At 43.2% G+C, this 25889-nt stretch overlaps 1 protein-coding gene and 1 long non-coding RNA gene across 7 annotated transcripts in view; one reads left to right on the top strand and one right to left on the bottom strand.

The window, feature by feature from the left end:
- Window positions 1-18644, top strand: part of LOC122886484 — a 77134-nt gene extending 58490 nt beyond the window's left edge. The window contains exons 4-5 of one of the 3 annotated variants that reach the window (XR_006380365.1): window positions 17547-17654; window positions 18360-18644. This is a non-coding gene — a long non-coding RNA (uncharacterized LOC122886484). Of the gene's footprint in view, window positions 1-17546 lie in introns of all 3 variants that reach the window. The other 2 variants (XR_006380366.1, XR_006380363.1) reach the window with 2 other exon arrangements.
- LOC122886146 (E3 ubiquitin-protein ligase RNF123) overlaps window positions 1-25889 on the bottom strand; it is a 152807-nt gene that overhangs the window by 16601 nt on the left and 110317 nt on the right. For 3 of the 4 annotated variants that reach the window (XM_044218138.1, XM_044218144.1, XM_044218154.1), the window contains 2 exons: window positions 25170-25393; window positions 10306-10400 (listed from right to left, as the gene is read on the bottom strand). In XM_044218138.1, coding sequence (XP_044074073.1) covers window positions 10306-10400; window positions 25170-25393 — 319 coding nt within the window. The remainder of the gene's footprint in view (window positions 1-10305; window positions 10401-25169; window positions 25394-25889) is intronic. The other variant, XM_044218163.1, reaches the window with a different exon arrangement.

Raw genomic sequence — 25889 nt, 5'->3', positions numbered from 1 at the left:
TTTGAGCTAAATGTTAATGAATCTTAGCTTAGCGTGTTAGCATGCTAACATTAGCTAATCAGCAGTAAACACAGAGTGCAGCTGAGGCTGATGGGAGCGTCAGCAGCTCTGCAGGTGTTTGGTCAGAAACCAAAGTGTCGGACACGTTAACGTGTCGACCTGATGGTGGCGCTAGATGGAAAGTCAGAGGATCAGCAGAGTTATTACAGTTCATCCTGAGGGGAGCATGAACGATGAAGCACGTCTCATCGCAGTCCAGCAGCTGAGATGCTTCAGTCTGGACCGAAGACGTGGACCGGCTGACCGTCAGACGCCGTCCATCGAGCCACGCTGCTAACATGGATACAGATACAGTCAGAGTGAAAGAGAGACGAGTATCAGGTGCAAAGAAACAAAAAGGGTCAAATGACCAAACAAACACAACAAGAAGTGAAAGTGAGGAGAGCCTAACAGGAGTAATGGCTGCAGAGAGTAGAGCTCAGTGGATCAGGCAGTGAGTGTTTGTACTGTGGAGGCTGAGATGTGTCAGGAAGGTTTAAAGTGGCTCCAGTCGGACTGTATATTCTCCTGAATCTGCTGCTAGCTGCGTCCGGCTGCACAGCCGAGTGGGCAGAAAGCAGACGACGGTCGCTCAAAAGGAAAATATTACGAACCCTTCAGGTGAAATCTACTGACCAGGAAACAGATTCCTGCTGCATCAAAAGCATGAATCTCCAGAGGAGCCGCCATACTTCCCCCTTTGTTACCTCGAACTCTTTGATAGTGTAGCACTTTTCTCATTTCATTACATTTCTTTGGTTTCTCAGGCGGCCGTCTAAACGTGGATGATTCGAATCATCTGTCAAACCTCATTTATTCAATCGCTGCTCTTTTTCTGCCGCGTCACTGTACACAGAGCATGACAGGCGGTAAACTCTTACAAACTCACTGAACTACAGCACTCACTGCGGTGGAAACAGAGGGCCGAGCGCCTCGTTTGAGATATATATGTGTGTGTGTGTGTGTGTAAAGTACCTGAAGCTGCTGTTCATATCTAACAGAACAAAGGATAGAAAACGAATGTAAGCAGAACAGAACCAGCAGCAAAGCGTAAAAGAAGCTAAAACGGCCAGACAGATGTTTCTCTCTTCTTTGCGTCCGACTGTCATCATACGTGTCCAGTTTTAACCTGCAATCAGTGAACTGCCCTGTCTGTAACACAGTGTCATTGAGCAATGTGACCTTTTCCACCTCAGATACTGTACGTTCCTCTCTGCTTAAATTCAGTGAAGTGTGAAGAAAAGAAGGAAAACCGTTTGCAGCTTGTGCAGAACGCTGCGGCCCGCCTGCTCGCTAACAGTCGGAAACACGAGCGCATCACACCCGTCCCGTACTCGCTGCACTGGCTCCCTGTCCAGTCCCTGACATTTGTTTTTCATGCGGTCAGTGGCCTCGCACCTTCCTGTCTGTGTGAGATCTTGAGCCCTCAGCGACCCGGCAGAGCTCTACGATCTGCTGGAGGTCCCCCGGTCCCGGGGCAAGCAGTGGGGCGACCGTTCTTTTGCAGTGGCCGGTCCGAAACTCTGAACTCTCTGCCCGCTGACGTACGTTAATCACTGAGCTTCCTTTGTTCAAAGCCAAACTTATTTAGAAGAGCTTTAACACTTAGCGGCCCTGCGACACTGCTCTTTATCTTAATGTTGTAACGCGCTCTGCTGACCTGTTTGTACTTTTATTATTATTTGTTATTATCATTATTATTTTTTATCTTGTTAATGTTGTACAGCACTTTGGTTCAGTTTCGGTTGTTGGACGGTGCTATAGAAATAAAGTTTGATTGATTGATTGATTGAAAAATTAATTCCCGTGATCTACAACATGAACGCATTTATAAATGGCTGATTTATCTCCTCCCCGCGTCGCCTCTCAAGCTTTAACGAGGATCAGTCGTCCTGTTTCTGAGGTCAACAACCAGCTCGGAGACGCGTTGCGTGTCGAGTGTAAACGCAGGCAGGACGCCTGATGACCGGGGTCATCGGTCCGTTAGCAGCAGCGATGCCGTGGAAAGACATGTCAGGCTTTGTTGTTGAGCTGTCTGGATTTGTCTTGGACCAAATCTAATAAAAACCCCTTCTGTCAGAAGAAGCCGACTTAATAACAGTGACGCACTTTCCCTTCTTACCCAAACTTAAAGTTAGAGACTGGAGATTTTTTCTTCACCCTGACTTTAACACAGAGATCAAAAGCCATTTAAATTTTTCTTAAACGTAGTAAGAGGACACATCTGATGCCCTGTACCATAAGTCTTTGGGTTAATGTACAAAACAACAGTACGCAGATACATTTCGAAGATATTTCCAACAAAAATTATTCATGAATGATTTTAAATACGAGGATGCTTCGCTATTATCTTTCCTATCATCAACGCGCTCTGCAGTCTTTGTCCTGCACACGCTCACACGGCCAAGAAGTCACCTTCTGCAGGAGAAATCCACCTGTGGAGATCGGGTTTCTCTAATCCCCCACCCTGATCACAGAAACCAGGTTTCTCATTTACATGACATTTAAGAACTCAGGTTACTTAGGAGCGTCTAATGTAAGCAGTGAGCATGAATGAGATTTCTTTTGTTGCCCTGCAACACAAGAGAAACCATCTTTAATGAAAACACATCTGTACGCTCGCTTGAAATACGAAGCCGTGAGAAGAATATTTCTTCTTTAGCTGAAAAGGATTCCTTTCTGTTTTATTAAACACATTTATTTTCCTTGTGGTTAATAAATGCTAATACAGCTTACTGATACAATGTCTTACACTGTGTCCCAAAGCACATTAAATATACATTATTTTATATGTATTTTCAGAAGTTTAGACACTGATGTGTGCTGTGTTCAACATGTTCCACTGCCACAACATTTCCAGAGAGAAGGCCGTGTCTGAAAGAGTCTACAGTGAGAGACAAAGAGGAATAGGTTGAGGTGGTTAACAGACGCAGTATCAGAGATGTTCTCTCACTGACCTCGGAGTTCAAACCCGTTTCACGTGTCGTGTTCTGATTGGGTGCTGAACGCTGAACGAGAGGTGAAAATAAGAGCCGACGCCTCACTAACGGCCTTCTGACTGTGCTACAGGTCGCACTACAGACCAACGTGTCCTGACACGCTTTTTCACACATGGGATACGTCACATCTATCTGTTAAAGTGACGCCGTGAATCAAAACTGGACGTTTTCTAGCTCTCATGGCACGAGTGCGTCTCATTTCTCTGTTAATCAGTAACAACGAACAAAATCCCAGATTTCTCTTTGATTCTGCAGCCAAACGTACTCAAAGCAAAAGCAGCCATCTGTTAGCTGCTCGCACTCATGACTGTTTTTCTGCATAAGAATAGATGACATTAGATACAAAATGAGTTCCTGTTTACGTCTGCAGAATCGGCAGTGCAGTATTCCAACCCGGTAATACACCCGCCGAGCCTCTAGAGGCCGTGGCAGTGTCGCGTTTTCAACACGTTCTCATTCCACGGTCAAGTTAGCAATAATAAATGTGCAACGGCCAGTTAAACTTTCAAAATAAAGCTTGCCGAGAAACATTTCAGGTGACAGTCACAGTTTAGTCAGGTCTAGGCACCAAAACCACTTGGTTAGGTTTACGAAGAGATCATGGTTTGGGTTAAAATAACGAAACGAACCCCTTGTGTTTGACCCATTAGTCCACCTCGAGCACCTCCCTACGTGGACTTTGTCGCTCTTTATACTACGCTCGTCCTTTGCTCCCGTCATTATAACCCCCTGCTGGTACTGCACCTTCATACACGCGCTTCGTGTCTAGCCGAGGAAGAACGTGACACTGACACGATATCTAGTGGGTTGGCAGGTGTATTACACGCTTTCGCGTGATACTGGGCTGAACACTCATATTTTGAATCCTAGTTAGTCTCTGTTCTTACAAATTTTGAGACTTTCTCTCTTGAAACAATAGGTCGGTTTCCATCCACCTGTTTTATACGCGTAAAAAAAATATTTACGCTTGGCTGAGGTGGAAAAGTTTATCTATAAAAGCAAAGTGCAATTGAAACAGACAGAATAAATACTGACGTCCATGAGGAGCTGAAAGCATCAGCTGTGTGTGGAGCGATGAGGAGGCTGTAACCTTCCTCACATGAACACATGAAACTAAGAGAAACGTCATGTTTTTGAATGGACTTCCCAAAACTTTTGCAGACACCCTGCTGTTCTGAGTGATTCTGTCACTGTGCACATTTCGAGTGTTACTGAGAGTTTTAGCTGTTTATATTTTTGATATATATACAGAAACATATATGAAATATAGACCAAGTAATGTTTAGTTTTGCTTTTATGCTTGCTTATGCATTGTTTATTCTAGTTTCAAATTAATTTTAGTCCACTACAGTCTAACCCCTATTTTACACTGGATTTGAATGATAAATCATACCCAGGTGTAGTCAGCGCTGACGTAAACTGATCAGGTGGAACATGCAGTCCAAAGCTGAGCAGCTCAGCACATTCAGAAAGGTCAACACATCGCTAGTCATCAGACACCAGCTCACTGCTGCTGCCTCTTTTACACAAACCACACACACGTACACTCTTGTCTCTCCTCCTGTTTATCTGCTGTGCTCATAGTCTCTCTTCTGACTTTCTCCCTCCTCCTCCCACCCTCCCCTCTGCATTTAGAGGATAATCATTGGAGCTTTAAACGCCCGGCGTTGTGGATCTGGTTGCCCTGACATCCCAAGCTGTTGTCTTGGCAAACATAAGTCCTCAGTGTGTGTATAAATTTGTGAAGTGTTTGGGAATATCTGTGTACTCTGTATGTGTGCGAAGGTGTTAATCGTCTATGGAAACATTCAGAGAAAAGAGCGATCAGACACCAACCAACCCGACAGCTTTTCAAACAGCCTAATGATTTAATAACAAACCGGCAGCTGAAGGTGGCATCTGCAGCACAGTCACAGGAATCAGAGGGTCACACACTGCACCAGGACCAGCTCCTGTCCCATCTCTGTTTCTGCTGCTCTTTCTTTCACACTACATTTTCTCTGACTTTTAAAAATAAAGAGGAAAACTGGGGAGAGAAATGTGGAAAGGCAGGCTGGTTTCTCTCTTCTGGTCCATTTGGATTTAATAACTTTCATACTTTTATCTTAACACAGTTACGAAGTGCTTTAACAAAAGGACATGAGAGACAGTAATGGCTATCCCCAACACCACTTGGGATCTTGTTATTGATCTCACAACTGTTAAGAGTTTAAACTGACTCATCGTCTATTTTACGAGAGAAAAATCATCTTGAATTAATTCTGATGCCAGCTGCCCTACATGTCACCAGCGACAGGGGGGCAATGCTTTTTTATTGAGTGCAGAATACAAAGAGTTACAGTAATCCAGACGGGATGAAATAAAGGCATCCAGGTCAGCAGGAGACAGAAATGGTTTGACTTTAGAGATGCTTCTCTAAAAGTCTTAAGACCAAATAGCCCCTTGTTATCAAAATTCAGATTTAAATAAAAAATGAATCCCCAAATTTCTGGCAGACAGCTTAGTATTGTTGGGAATTAAGTCACTTTACTTTCGGGGTCAGGTTGGGTGGGGCAAAAAAATGATCTCAGTCTTATCTTCAATAAGTTGGAGAAAGAGCCAAAGCCAAACTCTGTCAAAGTCCTTTAAGGCAACCAGACTACAAGAGTCAGGAGGGTTGACAGGGAGGTATTACTGTATATCATCTGCGTAAAATGAAACAATATATTGTGTCTAGTCATTATGTGACCAAGGGGAAGCATGTAAATTGATGGAAGAATAGGGCCCAGAATCGATCCTTGAGGCACACCATGACAAAGTTTTATAGACTTTATGCTAAACCTGCAGAATGAAGACCTCCAAACTCCTCTTTCCACTGACACATGTACTAATCCAGTCCCCAGTTTGCTTCAGCAACTAAAATGTGTTTAATGAGACACTTAAGTTCTTAAGATTTTACAAAATATATCTCTCTAATCAAACAGACATCATGGGGTTTGTAAAAGTATCAATCTTTTAATAAATCGCTGCAGTTTTAAATATACATTTTTTCTTTTCCTTTGCCTCCTTCTGACAGTATTTCTCCCTTTCTCTTTCACTCCGACCCACTCATGTTACTCTACATCTCTTTCCACTGAAACATCTTCAACCTTCATGATAAAATTATGTCATAAAAAATTACAACAAATGACAAAGAACTCTTGTTGTTCCTCTAATAAATGTTAAACAATCTGATATAAAAGTTTTGGTTACATAAAACATAAAAGCTAATGAGAGGGAAGGTTGTTCTGGGTAAAACACAGCTGTAAGGTTTCAGATACAAACCATCATGTCTGATCTGGTTTACTCGCTCTCTCTGCTTTAACTTCACCTGCATACAACACCTGCAAGTTTACATAAGAATCATCACCTCAGAGTATCCATACTGTACTTTACCTTTCCAAATGCTTCTCGATGTGCTGTAGGATTAATTGTAATGGTTGGCTGATTGAATGCAATAACTACTTTACTGAATTATTCAATGCTGACATACCAGTGCACTTATTAAACCCAGTAGTGTCATCAGAAATCATATTGTGGGTGGGCACACAGAAAATCAGGTAGATCTCCAACACATTAGGTAAAATATTTTTGCAAAAACTAGGCAACTATCACAATTCTTCTTAAATAAGCAGTGTTTAATAAAGTAACATTACAGTCACCAACGCAAACAAACTCAGGAAAAGTCATTACACCTGATGGAGGGAGAGCTCCCATCACTCATTTCAACAAACACCCAAAAACGACATTTGTTTACATTTAAGTGACAGCGCCCTCTAGTGGTCGTAGGAATTATGACTCTTGTCCATCAGGAGCAGAGGAGGAAGTCAGGTGACGTTGTTATAGAGACACATGGATGGGTCAACAAAACACCAGAGACCGCTGTTCACTTCCTGTTTCCGACTGACAGTCAGCGTTGGTTTCTTTTAACCATGACCGCAATCGTTCACTAACCTTAACCACGTGGTTATTATTGTAACCATGACGACGAAGGTCTACTAACCTTAACCAGGTGGCAGCCTGGCCATCAACAACATGAACGAGCTGACCATAACCACACAGGGACACACCTGCAGACGCTGCAACATCCACTGCTTACAAGGTCGTGGGAACAGCAGCATGAAATCTGCGCTCACATGTGCGATAAACTAAACTAAGCACCACCACAGGGACAGGGGTTTAAACAGCTTCGCAACACCTTTGATGATACACTGAAATGATTTAACTTCTATCCAACGATTTGGTTGTTTCAGTCTGTGTTTCAACACCGATGATCTGCAGGATGACTGACAGTATAGAACCAACCTGAGCATGAGGACAACATCTTTGGAAATTTGTGGAGTTTTATGGTAAACAAAAGTTATGTTTACATTCGGTGTTACTCACCGAAATGCATTGTGTGAAACTTTGAGGCCAAACAAACCTGTTGAGTGCATTTTCTTCCTCATAAAACATTTGAAAACCAATTAAAAAAAATTATATCCTGCATTGTATACGTCCACGTTTACTAGCTTGCAGTCTTCTTCACTGCCTTTGTTTGTGCATTGCTACATGTGTTGGCGCGTTACTGCCGCCTGTTGACCAGTGGAACAGTGTGAAACCATTGGCAGGAATGTGTATGGCATCAACCGCATGTGTAAAAAAAACTGCTCCATAGTGCTACTAAAGGTCAGAAACTCCACCTTCAACAGTGAGGCTAAACTTTATATCCTCTACTTCATCAAGTGATGCCTGATGGGGAAAACACTGCAGGTCACGGTGCAGCTATCTTTGAGAATGACTGCAGGATTTGAAATTCCTTAATCCATCACAGCATTGTGAACTGCTTTATTTTGCTGTTACATAAAGCTGAGTATAAGCAGCTAGCTGTACACTGAGTGACGGAGAGGATCCCGGACAGACGAGGTCCTGACAGTTACAGACCGCCACTCAGAAACAGATCAAGACACAAACACAACAAATGTTTTATTTTCAGTGGTAACGTCTAGAGAGCAGTGAAAAAATATTCACTGATTGGCCGACAGTGGCCACATGTACGGGACACTCCCCTGATTAACAGCACATTCAAAATCTACCTGGACTTCCAACTTCACCGTAGTGAACAAGCAGAAAAGACAAAATAAATCTAATTTAATTCAACTTCAGCAGCTTCAGTGCAGTAATAAATGACCTCAGAGCCATATACCATCTCTTAGTCAGAGTGACTGGACTTAAGAATACTTTCCAATCATGTGGCAAAACCTGACATTAGACAGAATGTAATTTCCTCTTTCAAGCCAAGTGAGAGCAGAGAGCATCTCCTCTCTGCAGAGAACCATTAGTGGCTTTGTGGAAACATACCTCAGGCTCTGGACTCACTGCACTTAAACTCTATCTGACTGGGGTTTATTTTATTTCCTTCCTTTTCTTCACATCAACAGTCGCTCCTCACAAAGTCAAATAAATTGTACAGTTTACAATGAACAGAATCTGTTGTCTATCACAGAAATACTTTTAAAGAAGTTTGATCTACTGATTCTTGAAGCATGACGTAGCAAAAAAGTGATTTATACAACTTTCCTTTCTCCTCCCTTGCTCCTTCTCTTTTTACCTCCTCCTTCCCTAATCAATAATTAATCCTTTCTCTGGCCAGTTTAGCTCTGTGGTGGAGTCTAAAGGATCAGGTTTCCACTGCGGAGAGGAAGAGCAGGACAGATAGGAGGAGGAAATGGGTTTCTCCTGACCAGGTTCACCCTCAGGGGCACCAGGATCAGTGTGACCAAACTGCCAACGTCACCGGGTTTCATGCAAGAACATCTACATTTTCCTAAACTTCCTCTTACTTTTTCTGTGAGGTTCGTTCATACGACTGTTTCAGAGTGTCAGATTTACTAAACTCTTTTACAGCACCAACTTGTAAAGGGCTCGTTTCATCCAGATGAATGCCACCTGTTCATGAGCTTTCCTGAGATTTGATTATTAGCATAATCCAGAGGTGCCTCCCCAGGATGGCGCAGGGGGAGAGAGGTGAGGCAAAGATACTGTGTGAAGTGAAAGGGACAGGTGCATGCAGGTGTGGAACAACAACAGGAAGTTAGTTATTGCAGTTTAGCTGCTGATTGGACGGCTCACCAACACGCTCATAGCTAATGCTACAATTAGCGTGAAATAAACGCACTCCTTCTCAGAGTCATAACTCAGTCAAATCTGAACACACACACATATTTTTAGGAGATCATCATCTCTGATGTCCGTCCAGAATAAACCTCCAGAAATCCACACCAGAGAAGAAAGCGGCTGCAGAACCTGCCTGAGAATCCTGCTGTTTCTAAGTTTCCTGTTGGTTTATTGTATTGTTTTCATTAAAGGAAAACTCAATGTAAAAAGACAGGGCTGGCAGCAGCAGCACACGCGTGCGAGCCGCAGCAGTTCAGCGAGGCCGCCGCCACGCACAGGTAAAGGTAGGCAGTGTGGCCTGGCCGTTATACTTCCTGTTCACATCCCCCAAAGCATTATGGGAACTAAAGCTCAGAATGTCTGAACCTTAGTAATGAAAGTTGTCTCGATTCTGTCTGAAGGGGGCCCAGAGGGTGGAATAATAACACCCCTAAATTACTTTATAAGGCTTCATGTCTGAGAAGATTTTGTGTACGTGTAGAAGTGGTGTTAGGTGTCCACTAGTTAGGACAAGGAAGCTGAGAGAGCACACTTTGTTTGTAGATACTGTGTTTTCCCCGGTGCAGTACCTGCATTTATTTAGGAATCATGTTTGGTCTACACGCCAGTGACTTATGGGGGTGAAATAAAAAAACTAAAAAAGCATAAAAATGAGGCCATTTCTACATTCCTTTTCTTACCTTCCCCATTTCTGTGGCTACTGTTCTCCACAACACGAGTTTCTCTGAGACACTGAGGACTGTCCGTCTGAGCTCTTCTCAAAACTCTTTAGTACTTTAGTACTAGCCTGGCAATCTGAAAGTCCTCGCAACACTTCAATAACAAAACCTGAAACATGAGCTGTTATACTTCCGACATCTGTCAAGACAAACATAAAACACATCCTGCATTAACTGCTGCAGGTAGAACAAAAAGCTCTCATGGTCGAAACGCATTTCAGGATACGAGAAACAGAGAAACGAGGCGCCGATGAATGAACTGAACTGACCTGAGAGTCACTTGGCAACAACTAGGACACAGAAGCTCTATGAAAATGTGACAGCAGCAGCAGGAAGCCGTGCTGATGTTTGCTGACACCCGCTGTGGTACTTACAGCTGTGCTGGCTGCAGCCTGTTTGGATTCCTCTGTGAGAAACGCCAACATCAGCTCCACCTTCTGTTTTTCCTCCTCGCTGATGTAGTCTGTGTCTGTTGGTGGGAAAACACACACAAGCACAAGCAGACCTGTTAATATACTGTGTGAAGCCAACATGCTCTGTAGTTATTCTGTAGGTCAATATTTCTTAGCATGTAGCTCATCTGCTACGAGCGGATCAAACAGACCCTGTTCTGTACATTTCCTCTGACAACACTGAAGGCAAGACCATGGAAACATCAGCCATATTAGCACTTATTGTATCTCGAGATAGACAATGAACTGTGACATGTGGTAATTAAGCATTTGATGAATATGAAAAATAAGACCAAGTTGTAATAAATGGGAATTATCCTTTAAGTAGCCTGCGCAGTCCGGTTCTAAAATGATGTCAGCGCAGCGGAGGATGTTGTACAAAGAGCGACGGTGCGTACATGCGTGTGTGTACATGCATACTCCCGTTAATAATGGATTCTAAGGAGGATGTAAAGGAAATGAAAGACATCAAACAGACTACTGAGTATGTTCCAACACCTGAGCACTAACCGTGTCCTTTTTCCATTACTTGGATAATTTATTAGTTCCGACTGTGAACTGTCTATACTGCGAGCTCATGAATATGGCTGTGTGAAATCCGTGTTAATGTGTTAAAATTCTGTTGGGAGAAAAAATGTCATCACAAATAATCCTAAAACACAACCTACACACTGTGACCTGGAGAATACTTGTATTGTCTTCACTGGGCTGATCTTTTATAAACATGAATGAACCAGTAAAACAGGAATGTATGATCCATATCTGAGAAACTGAGGCCGCATGTGCGCCGCTGTAACCGATCTGAGGGCTGATACAGGACCAGTGTAAGACCGGGGGTCTGCAAATGATATCTGGGAAACACTGAGGTCCTGTTACAGCTGCAGAACCAAATATAAACCACAAAAACAAAGGTGACGTAATAGTGTGTCACTGATATCCAGTTACACAAAGCAACGCAAATAATCCAACAATCATTATTTATGTCACGTAGAGAATCTGATCCTGTTCAGACCAGCATCCTTATAGTACAAACAGACCAGGCACAAGCACGGATTCAACACCACTAAGTCTCTGTCCGAACAGACTTTAAAAGATATGCTAACCTCAATTCCATTGAGGTATATAAGGACAGGAAGTGGAAAGACCACGATAAAGAGCCCACTTTATACCCTCAATGGAAGAAGCAGGAATGGGGGACGTGGGGGAGCCATTTCCCTGCCGGACACTGAGGTCAGTGTCTGAGTTAAAGGATCCACTTAACTCTTTACTCCCACGTGGATAAAAGATGGGACTTTAGTCCACTGAACTTTCCTCTTGTGGATCTGCAGAAGGCCTCGAGTCGTCATGTGGGGGGTTACTTTGCCCCACTGAAGGCCGGGGGTAACCGAGTGTGAAGAGGTTAGGTGGGACTGGACGATGCAGAAGATTTAAACACTGATTAAATAGAACATTTTGTCTCTGATATGCTGCTGATGAGTGCCGTTGCTTGACAACAGTAGTCTTTTAATAACACACACCACATGAAGATGTTTCGGCATCAGAAGTCTGACAGTTAGAGACGAACACTCACTTCGTGTCGGTGCTCAACAGTCACAACAACCTGAACCATAAAGAGCTGCTGTGGATAAACAAGGAGGAGACAGCCCTAAATGAGGCTAAGCTAACGTTACTTGAACAAAACAGCTAGGTGATGTAAATTGTTAACGAAGCTGAAAACCTGCCACGAACTGAGATCTTCACCTGAAGCATCAGAGTGCAAGTGTTTACTGTTATTAGACGGATCCCCAGGAAACAAACCGTAACTTTACCATCAGCAAGAGTCACTTCTCTTTCATGCTGAGTGAGTTTCCCTGTGGAAGAATCTGTCTAACACAACAGACACATCCCATCTAACCTGGGAACGCTCAGGAAGAGGAGTTGGAGGACGCCTGAGCTTCTGGCCTGGACGTTAGATAACAAGCCCAAAAATGTATAATGCAGTAAAGGTTATGTGCAGTCATATGGAGTTCTATGTAGAACATCCGTTTTCAATAAGGCTAATATTGTTATTAAACAGAGAAAAGGTGTCAGCATTGGCCTCCCTGTTTCTGCTCAGTAACAACATCGATCACTGATATGTTCCCAAATTCAATTTGCCCACTAGCTCTGTTCACAGCCTCATACAGCTGTATTCGAGAGACAGTTATGCAAATTCAGGGTTGGGATAAAGCATCAAGTGGTGATTTATCCCCAAACTGAGCAGGTCACAGATACACAGACGGCCGCCTTATCTTTGCACCAAGTGGATCTCCTTTGGGTGCCATAAGCAGAGCTCGTTGTTTCTTCTTATTCTCACGCTGTTTCATGACGTTTCATTCCTTTAAACACTTCATAACTTTTATTACGTTAACTGTGCATAAACAAGATACACTCATTACATTACATACATACATTTAGAGTCATTATGGCACATATTATAACGGAAAACTAGCAATACCACAGTATGAAAATACTCCATTATAAGCAAAGTACCTCAAAATTGTAACAGTGGTTACTTTTCACCACTGATTAAGACTCAGACATACTGTGGTCGGTTCGGCTGAATACAGTATGATGTTTCATATATAAATAATGTTTAAATATTATGTAAATGATCAAATTTAATACATTTGATCATTCCTTATATTTTATTTACCTGAGAACAAATCAGCACTAGTTTGGATGTGTTATAAATCGGAGAGAGTCGTGGGTTTGATAAATGGGGAGAGAGGCGGTCAGTGATGATCAGATCCAGGAGAGTCGGCATGTGAGGCAGACTGTGTGCAGGACGTTAGCCGTGCAGTGAAGCACACAGCTGCTCTGAACTAACTATAGCACTGTTTATCACCACCAATTAACTCAGACATGATGCAACGTTAATAATGTAATAAATGTCGGGGCTTCCCATTCGTTCTTGTCAGCCAAATCATCACCTGAACCTGAAGTTTTCATCCAGGTTCTTGACCGTACAATCATGTTCTTCATGTTAAATGCATGCAGGAGGAATAAGACAGAAACACTGAGTCAAGTAGATGAAGCACACTGTCCTTGTTACAATTCAGTCTGTACACAATTTATGGGAGCTTTTACATGAGTTATTCTAATAACCTCATGTTGGGCCTTTTTCCCTTTTCGCCTCCACAGATGTCAACTCTTTTCGCTCTCACTGCCAACTAAGGGTTAAAAACTAGAGCAGGTAATGTCTACCGGTCGGTCCACATCTGTGGTGCAGACTGAAAAATCTCAACAGTTAACACATTCATGGTTCCCAGAGGATGAATCCTACTGACTTTCCCTCTAGCGCCACCTTGAGTTTCAAATTTTTGGTTTTGAGTGAAACATCTCAGCAGCTGCTGGACTGTGATGAGACGTGCTTCATCGTTCATGCTCCCCTCAGGATGAACTGTAATAACTCCGCTGATCCTCTGACTTTCCATCTAGCGCCACCATCAGGTCGACATGTTAACGTGTCCGACACTTTGGTTTCTGACCAAACACCTGCAGAGCTGCTGACGCTCCCATCAGCCTCAGCTGCACTCTGTGTTCACTGCAAAAATCGCACTCCTTCTCAGAGTCATAACTCAGTCAGATCTGAACTCACAGACATGAAACGCACATCGAATCATTCAGCGTGACTCACACGTCTAGAGGAGATCATCATCTCTGATGTCCGTCCAGAATAAACCTCCAGAAATCCACTTAGACACCAGAGAAGAAAGACGCTGCAGAACCTGCCTGAGAATCCTGCTGTTTCTAAGTTTCCTTCAGTCTCACAGTGATCCAGAGACAGCTGTCTGTCCGTCCACGGGTCCACTGCAGACAGGAGCTGCTGACTGCTGGTTCAGCTGCTCTGATGGGACAGTTTGACTACATGTAAACAAATATAGTCTTCTCTCCTCTTGTGACATTTTTCTTAAAGCTCTCAGACATATGGTAGTGAAGAACGGGGCAGAGGGTAAAAACTGGTAAGGACATATTCACCTTTACTATCTTTTCTTGTCTTCATCAGTTATAATCTGTTTGCTAATTAACTGAGTGCTGGAAATGCCAGTCAGTCTGAAACATGCTATCACCAAACAGAGCTTTTGTTCCTCTGTTAGTCTTCTTCCCGCTGCTATCCTTTAACTTTCTCCCTCCCTCTGCTCCATTTATTCATCTCCTCCCATCTCCCTCTTCTCATTCTCTCTCAACATTCACCCTCTCACTTGATGGCTTTCGATTTGCCTTTCCATTTTCTCCCCGTATAACCCTCCCCCCTCCTCTGTCTTCCCCCCTCCTGCAATCAGACAGATCCTCTTTCGGCGTAGGAGTGGTAGCACCCCGGTCTGGGCTGTGATATTGGCTTGTTGGACAGCTGCCATGTTGGTTTGCAGTGAGAGATCACAATCACTACACATGATATTTGGAGGAATATGGTGGGGAGACAAAGGGGGAAGAGAGTGAGGGAGACGAGTAGATGGATAAAACCAGATCAAAATATACTGTAAACTGAAAGCACGTCGCAAGAAACTGAAAATAAAAGACTGAAAAGAACAATGAGACAGAGAGAAAGACAGAGAAAGAGAGAGACCTTTTCTCTTGATGCCAGGAAAAGCCCTTTTGAATTTACAGAAATCTTCTTGGCACTTGCCAGCGACTAACAAATATTAAGCTAAAGCAGATTCAGACTGGGAACTGAGAACAAACTCATTGTGGCAATCTGGAAAATCTAATCTAATTAAAACAAAAGGTGGCTCCAGAAATGTGCTGTAACTGAGATGGAATGAGTCCATGTAAATGTGGAAGATTTTCAGTCTAAATCATTAGTTTGAAATTGGTTCTGGGAGCTTTGGGAATAAAAACATGAACGCTTCACTGCGACCTCCACAGTCAGGTGACAAAGTGCTGTTACCTGCTAACTTATTATCAGTCAACTCAAACAACAATCAGAATCAGAAATACTTTATTGATCCCCAAGGGCAAACTCTTTGGTACAGCTGCTCACTATCACGTCATACAGGAGAAGAAGTACTAATAGAATAGAAATAGACATAATAACAACAAACTTGCAACCCTGAAACATCAGCAAGCTAACAATTGCAGGTGGAATTTGGATGGTGCCACGGTAGTTACCAGGGTCTCATTTGTCCCCACTCTTATGAACGGGGGAAGTGAGCCCTTTGCACCAGATGTCGGGAAAACATCCTGACTGTTATATGATACTGAACAACTTCGACACTGCTCCCTGCATCTCTGGGGTGCTGCATTTGTGCATTTCGTTTTTAATGCTGTCCTGTTAAAATATAACTTAGTAAAACCCTTTTCTGGTTGTGCTTCAAAGTGGTGATGCTGTGGGCGTGTGGTGAATGGGAGGTCCAGGCTGAGCTGTTGTGTCTCCTCATAGCAGGGGGGATGATCCTGGGATGGTGATGGGGAAGAGGAGGTCTGGGATAGTCTCTAAAGCTGCTAGTAGAGGAGGGGGGTGGGGGCATTGCATCCCAGGGCCGTGTCTTTGAGGGTCTTTGCAAATATCTTCACCCGCTCTCTGTGTAGATGGAGTCCATAATAGAGGTCCCAGGTGCCAATGGTTGGGTGGAGGGCCAGGTGGATGTTGCGTACGGTGGCACATCCTCTTCTGATCTGTCCTAGGCAGCAGGGTGGAGACCATAATGCGAACTCCCTACTGGCCTGCTCCGGCTGCAGCGTTTAGATAACACTTTCTTACCAGGAAAAAACTTGTTTGTGTCCAGGAATTTCCCATTAGCGTCAGCCAGCAGGACCACTTGTGGGGCTTCCTCTTCAGGTTAAGTGGAGGGAAGCTGAGATGGGCAGAGCTGGCAGCTGGTAGCTGGCTGTGTGGATGTATCAGGAGGTGCCAGGGTGTTGTTGGGTTGAGTGCAGAGCAGAGAGGGTGGGACAGAGACATGGCAGGGGTTTGGGACACTGGCATTCTGTCTCAGTACTTGTCATTGTGGGGACTGAGACACAGTTGGAGTTGGTCTGTCAGGTGTTGGACTTGCCTGGTGAAGCTCTTTTCTCTATTCTCAGCATCCTCCTTCACTTTGGCTAACTGAGCACGGAGCACACTATTCTCCTGTTTGAGTGCCTCTAGACTTCCTCTGAGGTCAGATGCCAAGGCCTGGTTGTCTCTCTTTAGCTGTCGGAGCTCCTCTTTAAGCTGCTGCAGAGTGTTGTCTGTGTGGTCAGACAGTCCAGCTTGGGTCAGCTCTTCAGCAAAGTCCAGCTCCAGCAGGGCCATACTCTCATTCAGCTGGTTGATGGGGTTGGCAGGTGTTGGAGGAGCAGAGATGGGCACGGTGTCATTCGTCCTCTGGGTTGCCACCTTAGCTTTCAACCGGGGAAATTCTTCTTTAAAGGACTCCAGGCTGGCTTCATTCCCTTGGATCATGACCTTTCCTTTGGTGTAGTATGTGATGGTAAGCAGAGGGTCATCCTTGTTAAGGTGTTGATCTTTACAGACCTTTAATATGCCTCCTGAGTCAATGTCCTCGCTGGATACATGTGGATAATTGTTGTATAGAGTATCTTTCCAGATGTAGATCGAATCAGTGACGAATATGAAGTTGTTCTTCTTCCTTCCTTCTTCTTGTTCGGCGAAGTCAGTGAAGAGGACCTCTGGGTTTTCACGGAGTGTCTCCTCCTTGTGTTTCTTCCTAGCTGTTCTACTCGTACAGTTAGCAGGGTACTGAATCTCCTTGCTCTCTGCTCTGAGAGCTGTGCTGTGCTGTGCTGCCTTCTGATCGGTTTCCATGGCTACGACTTTTTTACTCCAAGGGGAGCTAGGCTAACTATTTACTTTGCAAGCTTTTCTAGCCTACGGACACTGGCAAACAAACTGAACTATGTACAGTTTACCAGATATTTTAATGTTACCAACAAGGATCCTTTAATTTTTCTTCTTGTCTTTATAAAGGTTCCCTCTTCTGTTGGCTTCTTCAGTGCAGTTTCTCTGTTGGAAAGTTGGTAATAGTAGCAGTTAACAGTTGCTAGCTATCTTGACAGTTAGCCAGTTGTTTTGATTTAAAAAAATATATCCAAAGATGATATTTCCTCTTCTGTTATTGTGGATTAATGCGGTTACCTCTTCTTTGGAGTCCTTTCTGAAGATTATTTGAAGGTAAAGGTAAAACGTCTCACTTTTTTAGGTCCACGTCTGAGATGTATTCAAGAGCTCATCTTTGTTGCAGCTACTCTCATGGAACTCTTCTCACTGAGAACTGAACAGGAACAAACTATTTCCTGGTTTGTCTCAGGTGAGTCAGGTGAGGGGTGGAGCTTTGTCAGACCATCTCTGCTAAATGCTGTCGCTTCACCTGTAAGACAGGTTGTGTTTCATTCCAAAGTCTTAATTAATTGCTGGATATGTGGACTGATGGTGTGCAGCAGGCTGTTACAACAGCTGATTATGTTCAAAAGTAGTTTGATCTCAGTGGAGGAGTTCAAATATAACTTAGTAAAATCCTGGGAATATTCTGAGAATGAGGGACATGGAATATCGAAGGAAACGGGTAATGTGGACATTGTTGGAGAGGGGTAGTATGTACCATAAGGAGTGTCAATGAATGGTCGCATGGAATAATTTATGTACGGGGTACCATGGAATATTGCAGCAAAGGGAAACATTGGAATATCATGAGAAAAGGGGTACCATGATATGGTGTAGGTAGTATTATTATATGAAATGGGTGCCCAGAAATATTATAAGTAGAGTGTACCACAGAACATTTTAGGTAAGGGGTACCATGGAATAGGCAGCAGTGAATGCTGTATGTAAGGAATACAGTAGGAAATGGGGACCATGCATTATTGTCAGTAAGGGGTACCATGTAATACTGTAGGTAAGTGATACAACGGAATGGGTACCATGTATAAAAGAGTATCAGGTAATATTCTTGTTTTATTGATCAATTTTAAATTGCTGTTTGTTTTCATTGTTGTTGTTTTTGTGTGGAGCCCAGGAAGACTAGCGACCAACACGTCATCATACCTAAACGACAGAATAGGTCGACTGCCAATAACTCCTAAAACGACATATATGACCGGTGGAAAGTACCAGTGACAGGCGCACCGGACCTTAAGTAAGTTACGTAAGTCACATGACGTTAAACACGTGATAAATGTTGTGAAACTCTCCCTCTCCATCTGTATGCCTTTTTATCCCATTACTGCATGTTACTAACTCGACGTCTTCTCTCTCCCATAGTTCTGTGCTTTCTCGTTTCTCTCCTCTCTCCTTCTGTCGCTTTCAGCAGGTATTTCTGCCTCCGGAGCTGCAGAGTCTGGATCTGTGGTTGTGGGCCACCTGCTGCCCCCGTGTTCCTGCAGAGTCTGGATCTGTGGTTGTGGGCCACCTGCTGCCCCCGTGTTCCTGCTCGACAACTGCTACTACAATTATTATTATTAGTCTTATTACTATTATTACCATTATTATTTTTACCATTATTATTGCTATCACTATCATTCCTGTTATTATTACTTTATTAATATCATAGTGCGCATGCGCCAACGTGCATGCTGCCTGTTGCCGTTGCTCCGTCTCGTCGTCTTACTTTTTCCAACTTTCAGCGAAAGACTCATCCCCTCAAAAAGCACCACAGAGCACCACAGGAAGTCAGTCCTGCCTGTGGCCATCAAACTCTTTAACTCCTCCCTCTAACATCACTGCAATACTTGAAATAATTGTGCAATATTCTCTGTTTTAATACTCCTGTGCAATAGACTCTGTTTTCAGTTTAATATTCCCTATTTATTGATATTTATTCAAACTTATATTACTGCTGTGCAATATCCTCCATCTAATAACCTGGTTAATCAGCTATACTTAACTTGACAGTACTCATTATTGCACTATTACTTATATTATTACATTGTATTATACCGTACATACTTATCAACCTGTAAATCCACTTTTGTACTTTACACTTGTTTTAGCTTTTATACTTTATATCCACTTTGTACTTAATTTAGCTTGCCTGTATTATAGTGTATTATATTTTGATTTGCTTAGTACTTGAGCAGCTGTAACGAAAGAGTTTCCCCTCGGGGATCAATAAAGTATTTCTGATTCGGATTAATATTACCACTACATTATTATTTTAAAATTCTAGGTGGAATTTGCATTGTGCTGCTGGTCAGTGTTTTGAACTGACACAGGAGCTGTGATGATTATACTTAGATAAGACTGTTGTTAACATGCACACACACACAAATACAGCACCTACCAACCCACATAAACATGTGTGAAGAGTCTGAACAGATTCTTCTTACAGTTCAACATCAGAGAGCATAGTATGGCTGCCGACACAAATAAGAACAGGCTCTTTTGACAGTAAATACTGTCTGCATACATCACCACGTGTTTTGTGTGTGATTTTACACTTGCATTGTTAGAGCTCGTAAGCATGAGCATGTGTGTGCAGGCCCAGTATCTGTATAAAGGTCATCTGTTTTCCCACGCTACAGACGTCCATTCATTAACACCAACTCCTACTCATATACTCCTCTGGGTCAGTCTGAGGATGAGGAGATACTCTGTTATTAGCCATTGTTGGGTATAGTTTCTTTGGCATTTTTCAGATTCAATATTATGCAGTAAAAGATTTTTCTTTGGCATGGTAGCAAAGTGCAGAACTACTGATAAATAAGAATACAAAAATGTTATTGCATGAGGCCCAATTTGTTGGATTTTATACATTTCTGTAAAATCTTAATCTTAAAAGTAACTATTAGCTACACCTGTCAGACAAATGTAGTGGAGTGAAAAGTACAATATTTCCCTCTGAGATGTAGTGGAGTAGAAGTATAAAGTAGCATCAAACGTAAATACTCAAGTAAAGTACAAGTACCTCAAAATTGTACTTAAGTACAGTACTTGAGTAAATGTACTCTAAACAACAGCAGGACAGAAAAAAATGACAAACAGCTCTACTCGACGCGAGAGCTGAATGTACAATATGCTCTACTCTGCATTCCAGTTTTCCTGATTTGTAGCTGTTATTTGGGTAAATAAAGCATCTGCATACTGCGTAGGAAAAATAAAGAATGTTGAATGTTAATGAGAGACAGTTAAAATACCGTTTGATTCTCTTTCTCCATCTTTGCCTCTCTTTCTCTGTAGCTTCAAAAGAAAATGCAGAGCTTCAGAATCCCATCCATAATACATTTAAGGCTGCAGGGATTTGAGTGCTTCCACCAACACACACACACAAACCAACAAATCTTTGAACATAAAAACAGTGAAAGGATTCCTTCCCGTGGTGCATCATTACTCTGACATTATGTCACAGAGCAGACTCAGGCTTTCTTCGTAGGAACAATAACAGACACATGTCACACAGATGTGAGTCACATCATGTTTAGCTGACGCTGACTTTAATCTAACAGCAGCTGGATGATGTGTGTTCATTGGCTGTGAGGGAAAACATAACGAGTAAAAACGAAACTTCTAGGTTCTGTTCCAGAAGTAAGAAAATCTCATTCAAAAGCCCTCATTATTTGTAACAATTCTAATAAGAAAAAAAAGTCTCTCTCTCAACAGCACGTCGTGTGGCTCGCTTCATTTGTTTAGAGAAGGTCGGTCTTTATTAGAGAAACAGTCTAATATCGTTGTTTATTCAATATTTGTCTTTATTAGCGGCCGTTAACAAACACCATTTCACTAAAGCCCTGGAGGTTCGCGGGTTAACCGTCACGGCTCGACAGAAGACACAAGTTCAGACATGTCGTGGTTAGTTCACGTGTCTGTAATAACGGCGGGACAGTCGAGTGTCGGTGGGGGTTTTTTTTGGACATGACATGACATGAACCAAAAGTATAACGTCTGGTTGGAATCAGTGCTAATGTTAGCAAGCTAGGCTACCTAGCATCTACTTTCTGTGTGAAACACAAACTTAACAACACAATGGGTCCTCCCAAATGTTTAATGTTGTAAAGGGACAGATATCTTAAATCGGTTGATAACCAACAATACGTGCTGTCTTGTATCAGTGTTTGGCTACAGGCCTGCGTCATGCTCCAGGCAGTAGCTCCAAACAACGTCGGCTTTCAGACGTCAGTCTTAAGCTTAAGCTGTGCAGACGCTGTGCGTATTAATGTTGTACATTGTGTTGTCCTTTCTACACGACCAGAACCTGCGACTTTTATACTCAAACCCTTTAAATTTAAGAACACACTGTCGGTCCAAAAGTAAGTTAAAATAAAGGCGGTACTAAAATAGACCAAATAAAAACCCTCTCTGGACTCTGGTCAACAAAGCAAAAGGACAAAGACATTAAAGACAAATGCGGGACGGAGGAAAGGCCAAAGACAAGCAGCAGTAGGAGGGATGTCAAATCACAAAAACCCTCAGCAGAGCACATCACAGACAAACCCAAAACACTGCACAATAATGAAATAAATGCAAAATAACTTCAACCCCGAAGCCAAAGTGTCATTTAGTGTTTCAAAGGTGTCAGCTAGAGAAGTGAGGGCAAGACCTCCAGACAGACAAATTACATCCCATAATTAAACAGATTTGCACACAGACACACTCGGATACAAAACTGTTCAGTATTTGATAGAAATGTGCAGAATACATTTAAATGACTCACACAGCGAAGTATGAGGAAATGTATGAAAGGTTGCTGAGAGCATTCTGGGAATAGCATGAAGCGTCTGAACCGGTTTCTACTCTTCATCAGTTAAAAGCACAACAACACTCACTGGCACAAATCCAACACCGATCATTAACCTGGAGGACGTTCACACGCAGCAGGAAGAAAACCTGTTCACCTACACACACAGTTCACCTGAACACAAGCTGAAAGCTACAAAGACAAACATAAAGACTGTTTCCACCAACTTGCACAGATGTTTTAGTGTTTGACAGTCAGGAAGGAGCAGAAACTAAGAGTAAATCCACCAAACAACATGCTGAACCAGTGCCCAGGAACCACTGGAGCTCTGCTCGGGAACCACTGAGGAACCACTGGAGCTCTGCCCAGGAACCACTGAGGAACCACTGGAGCTCTGCCCAGGAACCACTGAGGAACCACTGGAGCTCTGCTCGGGAAATACTGAGGAACCACTGGAGCTCTGCTCGGGAACCACTGAGGAACCACTGGAGCTCTGTCCAGGAACCACTGAGGAACCACTGGAGCTCTGCCCAGGAACCACTGGAGCTCTGCTCGGGATCCACTGAGGAACCACTGGAGCTCTGCTCGGGAACTACTGAGGAACCACTGGAGTTCTGCTCAGGATCCACTGAGGAACCACTGGAGCTCTGCCCAGGAACCACTGAGGAACCACTGGAGCACTGTCCAGGATCCACTGAGGAACCACTGGAGCTCTGCTCAGGAACCACTGAGGAACCACTGGAGCACTGTCCAGGATCCACTAAGGAACCACTGGAGCTCTGCTCGGGAACCACTGGAGCTCTGCTCGGGATCCACTGAGGAACCACTGAGGAACCACTGGAGCACTGCATCTCAGTATCAAAAGTAAAAAAGTGCTTGTTAGGCAGAATGGGACCTTTCAGCGTTATACTATTATTATTATTATTATTATTATTATTATTATTATTAGCCCACTATTACTGATGCATTAACATGTAAGCAGTACTTCAATGTTGTAGCTGGGCGAGGTGAAGCTAATTTTAACGACTTTATATACTTTTGGGTAGTTTAATCTGAAATTCTGCATCATATTTTATAAACTGGTCATATGGTTTTTATGTAAAATAACTAGTAAATATAGCTGTGATATAATAAATGTAAAGTAAAAAGTACAATATTTCTAAATTGTACTTAAGTACAGAACTGGAGTAAAGGTACTTTTCACCACTGCAAACACTGTACATTACTAAACATTTAAAAAATGCATTATAGCGTGTTACAAACCATTTATTACGGGAGAAGCAATGGAAATCAGTCCAGTATGACCTCCACAGACAGACACACAGAGCAAATCCTCCAGATGATGCAACACAAGGTGGTCATGGAAACAGCTTGTGTTTCCATGGCAACGGAGGAAGATGCCGTGGTGACCAGGCCATCCCCTGTGGCGACAGCTCAACTACTGGGCATCTAGCCTTCTGCTGTTTTGCTGTGGCTGTACGTCTCAACGGCAGCAGAGACGGGGACAGTTCGTCTCTACACACAGCGGTTTCTCTCAGACTGCTCTCCATCACATCTTCGTCAGATCTGTCTGGGACTGAAACATTCACGAGTCCAAGAACCAGTCGTAAGAACAGATTTGTTCTTCAGTGTCATGTACGAGACCTGCCGTATGAGTGTCTGTTCTGAAACTGAATATTAAACCGGATGTCTTTGCTCCACTTAATAGAATCATCTGGTATCCGTATGGCTGTATTTTTTAAATATGCTTAATGATGTAGGTAGTATTATGATATGAATGAAATGATGACAGCCGTGCAGGCGGTGCAGGTCCTTATTCATTTCATTATTCTGCTCAACTGTCTTGACAGCCAGTTTGCAGCCATCTGAACACGGCTCGCCTCACCCTCCCCTTCCAAGCGCGTAGGAGAAACTACGGTGGCCGCGAAACTCGAACAATGTGAACAGCCCAATCTAGAGCCGGTGTTTGTCTATTCTGTGACTCCTGCTATGTTCCCTCCTTTACATGTTTACTTCCAACCATCCACTGACTGAAAGCAGGCACACACACAAGTCTCACGTATGGATGTTGCCCCAGTCAGCCTGAAGTCAAAAAACATGAAGTACTTCAGAATCCACAACAACACCAAAGAAAAACTTAAGCATAAAAAAAAAATATACAAGTGTACCATGAAATATAACAGTGACAGCATAACAAAGCCTGTAAAGCAAAGAGCATTGTGTTATGCACAGAAGGAGAGCTCTGTGGCCATGATAAATGCAACTGCAGCCCTAAATAAAATTACAGTGAAGTCTAAATCACATTAAGAACATAACAGGCCTGTTTCCAAGGCACAGACTCAGCCCAATTTCTAACTGATTCCCTTGGAAAGGATGTGTCCTTTAGGACATGGGACCTCAACAGCTGCTTTCCTGTTGAATCCTAAAGGAGTCTGATCTTAACTTTAAAATATATATTTTTATACAATATATCGCAATAATCTTTGGGTCTGTATAAAAAATCTAGCAGGAAAATACTTAACTCATAGTCATGCAGGTCTCCATTAATATAAAAAAGTAATGTGAATGACTCTTATTACTATTTTGAACTTTCCTATTTTAGGGACAATTTGAGTCAAAAACGCCAAAGTGTTTTGGTGAACCAGTCTGTGACCCTGTAAAATACGTTAAAGGGATCTCAAAGATAACGCACCTGACGCAGATCCACAGTGAGAGAGTGAAGGGAACAGAACACAAGACTGAAGGCACACCTCTGTACTTTTCTGATATTGTTAAAGTCTTTAAACTGTCCTCCACAGATTCATCAAGTGACTCCTGTAACTCCGTCTGACTCACGATGGACAGCTTTTAGAAAAAGATCGAAATCGCTGCAGCAGAACCAGAGATCGTCTGCTTTATTCCACACATTCTTCCTTGTCAATACCTGGTGCCTACATTACCCACAATCCAACTCTCCCTCTGACCGCTGTGTGTGTCAGATTGTGGTGTGTTATGCTAGTAGCGGCTAATGTAGGCTGCAGCAGAGACATTTCAAACTTGTAGCCTTCGGCCCCGACCGACGCTGACTCGAGTGACATCACTTGAGGACATTTATTGGACTGCACTCAGCTGCCTCTGAGACACTGAAGGCTTCATACTACATAGTGTTTCACTCACATGCGTGCAGGGAGAAGTGCTTGCGTTCTGAAGAGCCTGTGTTTCCAGCTGCCGAAGGGATCGGAGGGGCCACAGTCGACCCCAAGGGCCCGATTACGGGACGGGCGGTGGAGGTGACGGCTGCCGAGGAGCTGGAGGACTCTCCTCCCTCGCCCAACAGGTGCTGGATGGAGTGGAGCTGGAAGCAGGGGTCAGAGAGCAGGACGGAGGCCGCCCGAGATATCCTGAGAGAGAAGGTGTAGGGTGGGGGGAGAGGAAGAAAGAGGACAAACAGTTGGAGGAGGTGACGCTCATGTTACACCTTGCATCATCAAGCATTAGAGCCACATTTCACTTTAGAAGGACGCAACATATCGAGCGTTCGTTTGTACGGTTCCTTTAAATAGAAACGGGGAACAGAGAAGGAAGAATATCCACAAATCCTCTCTGTGCCACCCCATGTTGGTGAAGACCAAGGCACAACCTGCGTCCCACGTGTGGACAGAAACAAAGTCATACCCATACGTTGGAGAAAATTCTGCAACAAATTTACCAGAGTCATCAGCATGTTTTTAGGATTTGGCGTCAGGAAAATTAATGAATTAAACTGCAAAAACAGCATGCCGTCATTTATAAAAAGGTAACGTAACTCCATCAGGTGCTGTAGATGTTACGAATGTTATCTGATGTTTTAGTTGCTTGTCAGAAGCTAACCTGAGACAGTGAACAGTATTTAGCGGA

Source organism: Siniperca chuatsi, linkage group LG2 (genome assembly GCF_020085105.1).
Source record: "Siniperca chuatsi isolate FFG_IHB_CAS linkage group LG2, ASM2008510v1, whole genome shotgun sequence".
NCBI lineage: Eukaryota > Metazoa > Chordata > Actinopteri > Centrarchiformes > Sinipercidae > Siniperca > Siniperca chuatsi.
Note: the sequence above shows the minus strand (reverse complement) of the source record. Positions and strands in the feature narration are given on the sequence as shown.